Below are 12,540 nucleotides of genomic sequence, written 5' to 3' on the forward strand. Positions count from 1 at the left end.
CAAGATCCTGAGGGCTCAGGTTTGTCATGTTCTGAGGTTGCCAGAATCTATTTTCTCCTTGGTAAGAGGAGATTATAGTGGCACTGTGAGCTTGCTGATACAGACAGGCTAACGTATTCCGGTGAGGGTGCACGGAATCAGTCTGCCACCAGTGCCACAGTTTATCTGGACACGCAGATCCTGTATAGGTTATATAGGAACTACACGACCGGCCCAGTTCCAAACTTGGGTCTGGTTAATATGTCAAATCATATCAATTAGGGGCTTTCGACACATTACTTTTCGATTGCTATGGATTCTGTTTAGCCATGCTTCCCCATCTCTCTTATTTCTGCATTGCTTATAGTGAGGTGCATTGACCTTCTCACCCGACTGTCTCACTCCACTGGTCTTTTCTGTCTTTCAGTAGACTGGTTGGTTATATGTGCGGATTTTGGGGTAATGTCAGTTGGCAGACCCACTTCTAGGGGTATGGTGTTGCTTTGGTATCATATTCTGAGGTAAGGAATCTGTGGTTAGATGTCTCTATCAGATGGACATGTTACTTACCTTCGGTAATCCCTTATCTGGTAGAGACATAGTCTAGCCACAGATTCCTTACTGACCCACCCATGCTCCCCATTCTGCACACAGTTTTTCTTCTTACCTACAGCATCCGTTTCTTGAAATTATTTCATAGTAAATTACCACTTGTAGTGGTTGAGTCATTGTATAGTACGTCACCACTTGTAGTGGTTGATTTAAAGATGGATCTATCTTTTTGGCACACTGTTTCCATACCCAGTTTCTGTGGTAGCCCTGCGTTTTGGTGCGAAAATTAGTCACAGAAGAAACTGACGTCAGTGCGTCAGGGAAGGGCTTATATGGACTCCGTCGACACGACATCCAGTGGACGGCGTTGCTATGGAGTCGCACAACGCCCTCAACCGACAAGCAGAGGTTCTGCTCGGAAAAAATTCTGGATCCAGTCTGGCAGCTGGGGACAGTTTTAAGGTAAGGAATCTTTCTAGACTGTCTCTTCCAGATAAGGCGTTACCGAAGGTAAGTAACTTGTCTTTTTGGCACTCCAGTGTAACTGACAAAAAAGTGAAGAAAGTGCATAGTGAGACTGAGATTCGAAGTCTTCCGGAGACTGCTGAGGACTCCTGATCTGTGTCAATATACTTGTGTTTATCGTAGCACCCAAGTGCTTTGAAGCTCGTGGGTTTAGTCAGCAACAATTCTCCTCGACCACTCCTGGCTCCACTGTAGTGTGGTGGGTTTTCAAAATTAAATCTTAGGTTATCAGTTGAGACTACTGCCGAGATGTGTATTCCCTAACGTCACAACTTTAAACAAGTGCCACAGATTACTAATAGAGGGGTACATTTGTTTTCTTAGTCTTGTGCATTTGCTACCTATAACAGTTAGCCTTTCGCTCTGAATGTATACTTTACTTGGGTTGCTGTTATTTTACATAGACTAATGTTAATTCGTAGGGCACAAGACATCTGGTAGCAATTCTTCGAGTGCATCTTTGGGACCATCCATCAGCCTTGGAAGATCGCCAAACTTCGATCCATTTGCTGATCTTGGAAACATTGGTTCAACCCTTCCTGGTAATTGAACTTTGGTACTTTAATGAATCATAATCCAAATTTTACTCTCATTGGTGGTTTAGCAATACCTGAAACTTAGTTTGTTCTTTATGAAAAGTGATTAGGTATCGTGAAGTTCTACAGCTCAGACACTATTATTGCATTTCACCACAGGGCCACAGGTAAAGTTTGAAAATAGATGTATATTTTTCTCTTAATTTTTGAAGTTTTGAATACATTTTTTGTAGAGAAGTAGAGAATACATTTTCATTTATGATGAGAAGCAGCTTGAAAAATAATTTTTTTTAGTTTTTAAACCATCGCTATTTATTTCTTGTAACCCCATACTCTTTGAAGCTGTAAATTATCGTCAACGGATCTGTGCATTTTTTATCCTTTTGACCATTTCAGTTCAGACAGAAACCCTGGGAGTCGCCTAAGTTTAACACGTCATTACAACTGTCACCAATCCAGACATGTCAAGGCGGTGCAGGTGGAAACCTTGATGGTTTTTTGTGTATCTGTTAATCTGTATAAAACCCCTTTGGGGGTATTTACCGGATTAATAAAACAGGGCAGTATCCCTCTAACCTGATGGGTAAATCCACATCTTGGTATTTAAAATGTCATCCTTGTTGCTCTGATTTGAATTCAAAAGTGCATTCATTTATTGTGTAAAAAAACTCATATGCAAATAAAGTTCCTCCAAAACTACACTCTTACTCGTTCTGTCGGTTGTGTTTTAGAATAAAAGCAGCAATAGTTGTTAAAACCCCATCAAATAGTACAAAAACGCTAGGTAAACTAATCTTCTGGTTATAAAATCCCAAATCGCAAGAAGACAGATTCGAAACGGCAAGTTCGAGGCATGTGGGCTGCTGAATTCATATCTGTGCATAGATCGCCGCCTAGTGTTGGGTCCGGATGATTGCACATTGTTGTCCTGGAAGAGTCTTCGAGGTATCGTGAGATAGGTGGCTCCTCCCCTGGACTACAGTGCGCATGGGCATCCTCTCCATCCTTAGATTGTTTTTTTCCGCCATTGGGTTCGGATGTGCTTATCTTAGCTCAAGTTCGGAAACTTTAGTTTAAGGCCAAAAGGCCTTTAGATCTCGTCGGTATTGTTCCCGTTCGGTATCGACCAGTTTATTTTGTGTTTTAGCACCTTCTTCACGCTTTTCGGATCCGCTTTGGTCCGAACATCGAACTTCGATCGACGATGGAATCAAGGACTCCCTTCAAGAGAAGACCTTTATGCCATGCGAAATACCCACACGTCGATGTCCATCCGGTGTGCAACAAGTGTCTCTCACCGGATCATGATGAGTCGAAATGTATGGCCTGCGCCCGGGTTCGCTCGAAGAAGACTCTCCGGAATCGACGGGCAGCGAGATTGGAGGCGCAGCAATCGGCGCCTGCCCCGGCCAACATCTTCAGCACCGAGGACGAAGACGCCGAGAGCGTAGAAGACATAGACTCCAGCCACGCTTCCGAACATGACTCCCGATCGGAAGACGATGATGAGGTGATCTTTGAGGACAAAGACGTCGTCGAAGAGGTAGGAGACTACAATGAGGCCCTTGGGGCCGAGGAAGATAGCTCCAGCGAAGAGCTAGGCCAACCCGTCGATACGGAGGCCGAGAGACAAAGTCGTCATAAGGCTCAGGTCGAGGGATCGCCCGCGGGCCTTACCCAAGATCAGTCACACGGTTCTTCGGCCCCGCCTCAAGGCCCGGCCTCGAACATTTCACAGGAGCCATTAATATCGAAGACGACTGGATTTCCTTCAGTGAAACCGAAACCGTCCGTCGCACCGGTTACATCGAAACCGAAAGTGAAACAGGTTGCGATCGGATCGAAGGCCTCGAAGCCCTCCACTCCTTCGACGCCGGCACAAGTCATCGCCACCGAACGCACCAAACGAGATTTCGGTGCCGAGCTCACCGCGACGGGTCCCGGCGCCGAGCCAAAGAAGAAGGCCCTCGGTACCCACAAGGCGCCTCGGCCTATGGCACCGAAGATTACGGCCCAACCCACCAAGGTCAAGGTGGTCGACCCATCTGCGTCGACATTGAAGAGTGCGGCGCCTGCAAAATCATCGACTCCGACGAGCGTCGATACCTCCCTTCGGATCGACGACCCAAAGACTGGAAATAAGTCGGATGCCGCTTCGACGCCTGCCTCCAAGGTGCCTATCGGTTCCAAAGCGCCATCTGCGTTCACCTTGCAACAGGTCTCAGCGTCGTTGCAACGCATCAGAGACCGGGCAACCCTCCAACCTACGTCGGGTCCCGAAACGCACAAGGCCACAAAATCACACTCGGCGCCGGCGCACATCACATTTGGATTGCCGCCGCCCAAGGCACCGAAAATGTTCGAAATTCGGACACGTGTCCGCCAAACACAGTCACTATCCACTGGACACATCGATATCGAGCCTTCACAGGCACACTTTATCGACGCCGACACTGGTAGGTTGATGCTCCGCAAGCGGAAAATCACACCAGAGAAGGGCTTGGACTCCTACAAGATTCCTTTGAAACACAAACTGCCGGCAGGGTCCGCACCAGTGCTTCATGAAACCTTTCAACCCTTCCTTCAGGATCCACCGTCCTTTTCTCCTACGCATTCAGAGGCAGACGCAGGAGAGGACTATATAGAGGATGATACCACCTACCCTGGGGATATCGATCCTGATGATCACATGCAAGACCCAGATCAGGCATGGGATGACCCCACCGACTAGGGTAACGCACCAGATACTGCTGACACGCAGCTTTACAATATAAAGACGTCTCCCACAGAGGACACTGCTGCCTTTAATGCCCTCATAGAACGGGCTGCTGCCAATCATGGAGTGGAACTCCATTCTGACACTGTGGAAGAAGATTTCTTAGTGGACACTTTCGCCTCCTCTGAGAAAACCGTCAAAACTCTGCCAATGTTGAAGAGAGTTCTAAAACCTGCAAAAGACATTTTTTAAGAAACAACCAGGGCACGGGTGTTAAACCCCAGAATCGAAAAGAAATACAAGCCGGCACCCGGAGACCCTATGTACATTAGGGGTCAGTTACCTTTAGACTCCATGGTTGTTGCTAATGCTCGCAAACGAGCCCATTCACAAACAACGGGTGATGCTCCTCCCCCCGACAAGGAGTCCAAAGTGCTGGAGACGTCAGGCAAAAGGATAGCAGCGCAAGCGGCAAACATCTGGCGCATTGCCAACACCCAGGCACTCCTGGCCAGTTATGATAGGTCCCACTACGACACACTAGAATCACTGCTACAACATTTGCCAGATGAATACAAAGAGGCAGCGGAGCTCCTTATCAGAGAGGGACAACTCCTTACAAATGCGTCCATCAAATGCGCACTGGATGCAGCCGACACTGCAGCAAGGGCCATCAACACAAGCGTCATGTTGAGGAGGCATGCATGGTTAAGAATCTCAGGCTTCAAGCCTGAGATTCAAAACAATATCTTAAATCAACCGGTCAACCCAGACTATTTATTTGGCCCTGAGGTTGACACTACCCTCGAAAAAATTAAGAAAGACACTGAAACTGCAAAATCAATGGGGGCTCTGCAGTCACAGCAGTTTCGTAGTGGCTCCTTTCGTCGCCCCGGGAATAGAGGAGCAGCTAGAGGTCAGGGGTCCCAGCAGCAGTACACCAAAGGGGGTACGCAGAGTAACTATGATAAAACCAATAGAGGTGGATATCGTGGATCCAGCACCAAAGGCAGAGGACGTGGGTACGGCAACACCAGGTCCTCCCCCAAAAACAAACAGTGACGCCTTCTCACTGCCCCCCGACCACATAACACCTGTCGGGGGGAGACTCCAGCAGTTCCTGTCAGTCTGGAACACCATCACCACAGACAGGTGGGTCAGGGACATTATCCAGTACGGTTACTGTCTAGAATTAACATCCACTCCACCCACCATACCGCCAAAGCACCGTCCTATGTCCGTAGAGCACTTGGCATTATTGCAGCAGGAGGTACTCAGTATGCTGCAAAAAGGTGCAATAGAAGTCGTGCCCGTCAACCAACAGGGGACAGGGGTGTACTCTCTGTACTTCTTAATCCCAAAAAAGGACGGTTCTCTCAGACCTATACTAGACCTGAGACCCCTCAACCACTACATTCTGTCGGAGCATTTCCATATGCTCACCCTACAGCAGGTTCTGCCGCTACTCAGTCAGGGAGACTTCCTAGCCACACTGGATTTAAAAGATGCGTATTTCCACATACTCATACACCCATCGCACAGAAAATATCTCGGGTTCACTATTCAGGATCACCACTATCAGTTCAAAGTTCTCCCCTTCGGCGTAACAACGGCACCCAGGGTCTTTACCAAGTGCCTAGCGACAGTGGCTGCACATCTACGAAGACAGCACATTCACGTCTTCCCTTACCTGGATGACTGGCTTGTTCAGGCAAAGTCAGCCCAGCAATGTGCCAGCCACATGTCCCTCACCATTCACCTTCTTCACAGTCTAGGATTCTCACTAAATTACCCAAAATCACATCTTCAACCTGCACCCGTACGACAGTACCTGGGCGCGACCATAAACACTCTGACAGCCACAGCTCAGCCAAATTTAATGAGGATCAACAGCATGCAACTGCTGATCACAAAGTTCAAACCTCAACACTCCCTTCCAGCGCGAGTGTTCATGCAGTTGATAGGCATGATGGCCTCCTGCATTTTCATAGTCCCGCACGCGAGACTACATATGCGCCCGCTTCAGGAGTGCTTAGCACGTCAATGGAATCGGGCTCACGGACCATTAACAGACCTAGTGTTGGTGAGCGGTCGGGCATACAACTCTCTGCATTGGTGGAATCCACAAAACCTTTGCAAGGGCCGACCGTTCCAAGAGCCTGTTCCGCAAATAATACTGACGGCGGACGCCTCTCTCCAGGGATGGGGAGCTTATGTACTCAATTACACAGTGCATGGACTATGGACCACACAGCAAAAGATGATGCACATCAACATTCTGGAACTGATGGCAATCTTCCTAGCCATGAAGGCATTTAAAGTACACTTATGCAACAAAGTCGTGTTGATCCGGACGGACAACATGACTGCCATGTACTACATATAGAAGCAGGGAGGAACACACTCTCCACAGTTGTCTCATCTGGCTCAAAGCATGTGGAAGTGGGCCATTCAGAGGAACATATTCCTCATGGCGGAACACCTCCCGGGCAAGGACAACCAGATGGCGGATCTGCTCAGCAGACACAGCCACCATATGCACGAGTGGGAGCTACATCCGTCAGTACTCCAGCCGTACTTCCAACAGTGGGGTCATCCAGAGATAGACCTATTCGCCACAAACGAAAACGCAAAATGCCAAAGCTTTGCCGCCAGGTTCCCACATCCACAGTCACAGGGCAATGCGATATGGATGAACTGGTCCGGCAGATTTGCGTACGCTTTTCCCCCAGCGCCATTAATACCGCTAGTGGCACGCAAACTGCGACAACACTCACTGACACTCATCCTAGTTGCTCCTACATGGGCACGCCAACCATGGTACACCACCTTTCTAGAACTTTCCGTGGTGCCCCATCAAAGGCTGCAGATCACACCCGCACTTTTAACACAGAAACATGGCGAAATTCAGCACCCAGATCCGCAACAGCTGAACCTGGCAATCTGGCTCCTGAAGTCTTAGAGTTTGGCTATCTAAACCTGCCACCTGAATGTATGGATATCATCAAGGAGGCCAGGAGACCCACAACCAGAGCTTGCTATGCGGCTAAATGGAAAAGGTTGGTCATTTACTGCAACAACAATGACATTAACCCGCTGGACGCATCCATTCAAAACATCATCTGTTACCTCTTACACTTATACCGATGCAATCTGGCATACAGCTCCATACGTATACATTTAACCGCGATAGCAGCCTATCTTCAAAACAGGCAGCACCTCTCTTTATTCAGAGTGCCTGCCATTAAAGCCTTCTTAGAGGGACTCAAACGAGTGATTCCCCCGATACACCCACCGGCACCAGTGTGGAACCTCAATGTGGTCCTCACCAGATAAATGGGTCCACCTTTTGAACCTCTCCATTCATGTGAGATTCAATTCCTCACCTGGAAAGTAGCTTTCTTAGTGGCAATCATTTCGTTAAGAAGAGTTAGTGAACTCCAGGCACTAACCGTTCAAGAGCCATTCATACAGGTTCACGCAAACAGAGTTGTACTACGTACCAACCCCAAATTCATGCCTAAAGTGATCTCGCAGTTCCACATGAATCAGACTATTGAACTGCCCGTTTTCTTTCCAAATCCACAAAATGTCGCAGAGAGAATGCTCCATACACTAGATGTAAAGAGGGCCCTCATGTACTATATAGACAGAACAAAGGATTTTAGGAAAACAAAACAACTTTTCGTTGCCTTTTCTCCACAACACAAAGGCAACGCCATTTCCAAAGCAGGGATAGCCAGATGGATCGTTAAATGTATTCAAATTTGCTATCAAAAAGCTAAACGCGCATTAACGATTCCCCCACGAGCCCACTCAACACGAAAGTTAGGGGCGTCCATGGCTTTCCTAGGGAACATTCCTTTACAGGAAATATGTAGAGCAGCCACATGGTCCACTATACATACATTTACCAAACACTACTGTGTAGATGTACACTCAAAACAGCAGGCAGCTGTAGGACAGGCTGTTCTCAAAACTCTTTTTCAGACTGCTGCAGCTGGCACGGGCAGCCGCCGCTAATGGAGGGACTGCTATATAATCTATGCACAGATATGAATTCAGCAGCCCACATGCCTCGAACTGAATATGCTACTTACCAGTATGCATCTGTTCTTGGCATGTAGGGCTGCTGACATTCATATCGCCCACCCTCCTCCCCGGCGCCTGTAGCGGCTGCAGCACTCAGAATTACTGTATAGCATGGTCATCACTTACTATATCTACTCCATCACTGCCACAATGGCGAAAAACAATCTAAGGATGGAGAGGATGCCCATGCGCACTGTAGTCCAGGGGAGGAGCCACCTATCTCGTGATACTTCGAAGACTCTTCTAGGACAACAATGTGCAATCATCCGGACCCAACACTAGGTGGCGATCTATGCACAGATATGAATGTCAGCAGCCCTACATGCCAAGAACAGATGCATACTGGTAAGTAGCATATTCAATTCGTGCAGTTATTATGATCAGTGTACATTAACGTTCAGCCAACCACGCTTTAAATAACCATGCTTTTTAACTTAACACTCTTTCTAAGGGTCAAGTATAATTCTACTCAAGAGAACAGAGAGGCCCTGTGCTCCTGCCAGTGCTTTTGAATAGGTTTACAGTTTTTAGGTCTGGGCTAAAGATGGCCGTTTCCATAGATATTTAGAATAATGCATATACAAATCTTTCTTTCTTTTAGAATATTTATTCAACTGTGAACAGTCTTAAAAGCACATAGACAACAAAATAAATCGGAATAGTGTATTAAAATACATTAATTGGGGAAATATAAAATTCTAGTGCAGAACAAACAGTAGGCCTGATAAAATCACATACAACTTTATAAAATGTCCAATCCAGAGCCTAAACTTAACAAACATTGGCATAGCCAATAGGTCTCGCTTTTGGGACCTTTTAAGTATTTAGTTATGCAGCACAATATCCTTGGTGCAACCACATCAACTGTTGCGTGGCTAAACACTTATAAGTTTCCAAAGGCGAGACCTATTGGCTATGCCAATGCTTGGTGTGGGTGTGTGTGTGTGTGTGTGTGTGTGTGTGTGTGTGTGTGTGTGTGTGTGTGTGTGTGTGTGTGGTTGTATGTGTGGGTGTGGTTGTGTGTGTGGTTGTGTGTATGTGTGTGGTTGTGTGTAGGGTTATGTGTGAGTGTGGTTGTGGGTGTGGTTGTACGTGTGTGGTTGTTGTGTGGGTGTGGTTGTGTGTGTGTGGTTGTGTGTGTTAACAAGTGGGGCTTTCCAATTCCATTTTTTTGCAAGCAATGTATATAGTATAAAGTATATACTTTGCTTGTGACAAAATGGAATTCATGAATGTTTTGCAAGAAGTAAGGTTACTAGACCAGGTTCAGTAAACTCCTGTGAATTCCTGAAAGTGGTAACTCTGCACCTAAGCAAGATCATAAAGCTGCGTATGCACTTTTGTGATTTTCTTTAAGAATCAAATTTTTTTTTCACATGAATATTTGCTCATGTGAAAATGTACACATTAAGTGCAAATATATTTGTTCTTTTCTTTTTTTCTCCAGTGTGAAAATACTCCACCTTTTAGAGAACCTCCTTTCACTACACTACCACTTTATTTGGTCAGTCCCCATCCTATAAAATGTTTTACTCTTCCCATGGTCAGCAGGACATTTCGAACTTTTTCTAGGATAAGAATGGGTTGGAAAGCTGTTGGTGAATGCTCTTAACCATGTAAGTTTGTGGGTACACACTCACAGGGTAGTCTAGCCCCGGAATAACCACTTCCCAGCTCCTTTCAGCCAGAGAGTAGAATTGCTCATATGAATATCTTCTTGCAAGTATTATTTATTTATGTGTAAAATCCACTTTTGCATGAGTAAGGCATGCTTACATGTGCAAATAGCTTTGATAATAAAGCACATAATATTTTGACTCTTATAATGCCTTGCAGAATTCATCTAGTTGTAAAATGTATAGACGTCAATGATCTGGCACTTGGTATGTGTTTACATTTATGGCAAAAGGGGAAGTGAGGCACAGTGACATGAAATGATTTGCTCTAGAATTGTCAATGTGGTCAAATAGAAAAAGTCAGACTGTGAGTGGTCCAGCTGATCCTCAGTCTGCAACCTACGCACTACACTGGAAATATAATTTGGGTTCATTTGCAGCCAAGTTTTGTGAAATCAAGTATTTGCTTAAAAGTAAATTTGCCAAAGCAAGTCACTAGAAACATATTCACGAGCTGAAGGAAGAAAGATATTAATGGTTAAATTAGAACAGATGTATCTTGCACTCTGCTCTAACCAGAACTCCGACGTGATGGAAGTGCTGGCATATTGGGAATAATAAGAGAAAGTAGCCCAATAGGTGTCTAATGGATGTCAGATCTGGCATTCATGAGTAGCACAGACATGACTTCGTCTCTAGATAAACTTATTTTGCAGTATTGCCCATACCACTGTCGGGGTATATTAGATAACAAAGATCTTGGTAGAGGCTAGGCCCAGAACAGCAAGTTTGTAATCAAGCGCAATGGCAATGAGCGTACTGGGTGGAGGTCATAATTATGTAGGCAGAGTGGAATAGATGGATTTTCAAAGCTCTTCTGAACTTCAAGTGTCCATAATCTAAAAAGAGGGCAGTTGAAATACAGCGATTCGGATGTGCAGGTATCTTCCTCTTACAAACTGTAACTCCTGTAATAGAGAATAGCTTCAGAGAAGTCAATCTTAGTCATCTGGCTGCTGGTACAATACATACACTTTGGCAAGACAGTCTGGCAGAAGGCTTGTAGTTCAGACACAGGCCTGATGTTTAAGCAGCTGGAACAGTATGCAGGCTAAAGCAAATTTCCAAAGGCTTCTTGAGCAAAAACGACAGAGGCAAAATATGTGCACAACAAAACTGTGGCCCTGAAAGGAATAAATAACTGAACTAAACACCAGCTAATCGGCAAACAACTTAGAAGGCAGTTTAACAGGTGCAGTGCAAAACCACGTTTCTACTAAAGGGCATTAAGGAGAGACAAACGTGAGTCTTAACCAGTTATATTTTTGCCATTGGTGTCTATGGGTTTGAAGTGAAACGTTCCAGATCCTCTCAGTAACATTATCCCATCTTAGAACAGGCTCACCCTCAATCACAAACGTATAGCTTCACTTTTGAGAACACTGAAGACTCTCCTGGAATAGGTTAAAGGAAAAGCCAACTAGCTGCATGTGCCCAACACATTCAGGGCCCTATAAAAACATGGTTCCTCAATTGTCTAATTTAGCTTTTCGTGGCTAAATATGACCGGGAAAGAATCAGTTTTGAAGACAAATTAACGTTATTGTGGTTAATAAAACTGCTTCTTTACACATACATTTCATAATAATCTTTTTCCAATTTCACCAGATCTATTTGTTTTGTACATCAGCCTGGAGTAGAAACTGAACGCCGTTGATTCTAACTCTCACTCCGCCATCTGAAGCAAGCATTGGCAAATGATGCAAGTCTGGCTTTAATGTGGTAATACATGCACAGATGGCGGAGGAAAAGGTAGCGGTAAAGTGAAGCAAGGGTTGTTAGGGTTATGGGGTTTAGCTTTAGAGCTAAAGGGAGGTAAATTATGTTTAGGGTTCAGGGGAGGGGAGCTGTAAGCAGAGGTTGGGGGTAAAAAAAAAGCTGAACCAAAGCAGAGCAAGCATTGGCCGCGCGGCCGTGAAAATGACACGGCTGCGCGGCCCGTGAAAGTGATCGCGATCCAGCAGGGCGAGAAACACGGCGGCAGCGTGCGTGCACGCTCACGTGCACACAAGCTTTAGGCCACAGGCAGCACTTGGAAAACGCGCATACAAAATGTCTCGGCCAGACCAGCGCATGAGCTGGATCAGGCGAGACCTAAAAATGGCAATTGAAGAAAAAAAGCATTGTTTCCCTTCGAGCGGACTGCTGCACGAGGGAAAAGCCCCATGCACACAGGGGACTCTTCATCCTCAAGTTGTTTAAGAAAGTTATAAGCTCTGCCATAATGTCTAATATTTCTTGCATTCAGCAAGGTGACTTAAAACGTTTTGGTAAAAAGCTAATGAAAGTCACAGAAAAATAAAAAGTGCATCATTGTTTGTTTTGAGGTACCATTACACGGGCATGTCCTTAGGTCAAGGTTTGTGTTGAAACCCAACTGGGAGTCATGATAAGTATTTAAGCGCATCAGCCCAAAGAGAAATAATAAAGAGCACTCTCAGTTGCTCCTGGGCTCCCATATAAA

At 45.7% G+C, this 12,540-nt stretch overlaps 1 protein-coding gene across 3 annotated transcripts in view; it reads left to right on the forward strand.

The window, feature by feature from the left end:
- GAK (cyclin G associated kinase) overlaps nt 1-12,540 on the forward strand; it is a 1,898,577-nt gene that overhangs the window by 1,586,699 nt on the left and 299,338 nt on the right. For 2 of the 3 annotated variants that reach the window (XM_085636622.1, XM_085636623.1), the window contains exon 24: nt 1,479-1,598. The exons of the other annotated variant lie outside the window; for it this stretch is intronic. In XM_085636622.1, the coding sequence (XP_085492748.1) occupies nt 1,479-1,598 (120 nt within the window). The remainder of the gene's footprint in view (nt 1-1,478; nt 1,599-12,540) is intronic. 3 annotated transcript variants of the gene reach the window in all.

The sequence above is a fragment of the Triturus cristatus genome, chromosome 2_1 (genome assembly GCF_964204655.1).
Source record: "Triturus cristatus chromosome 2_1, aTriCri1.1, whole genome shotgun sequence".
In the NCBI taxonomy this organism is placed as follows: Eukaryota; Metazoa; Chordata; class Amphibia; order Caudata; family Salamandridae; genus Triturus; species Triturus cristatus.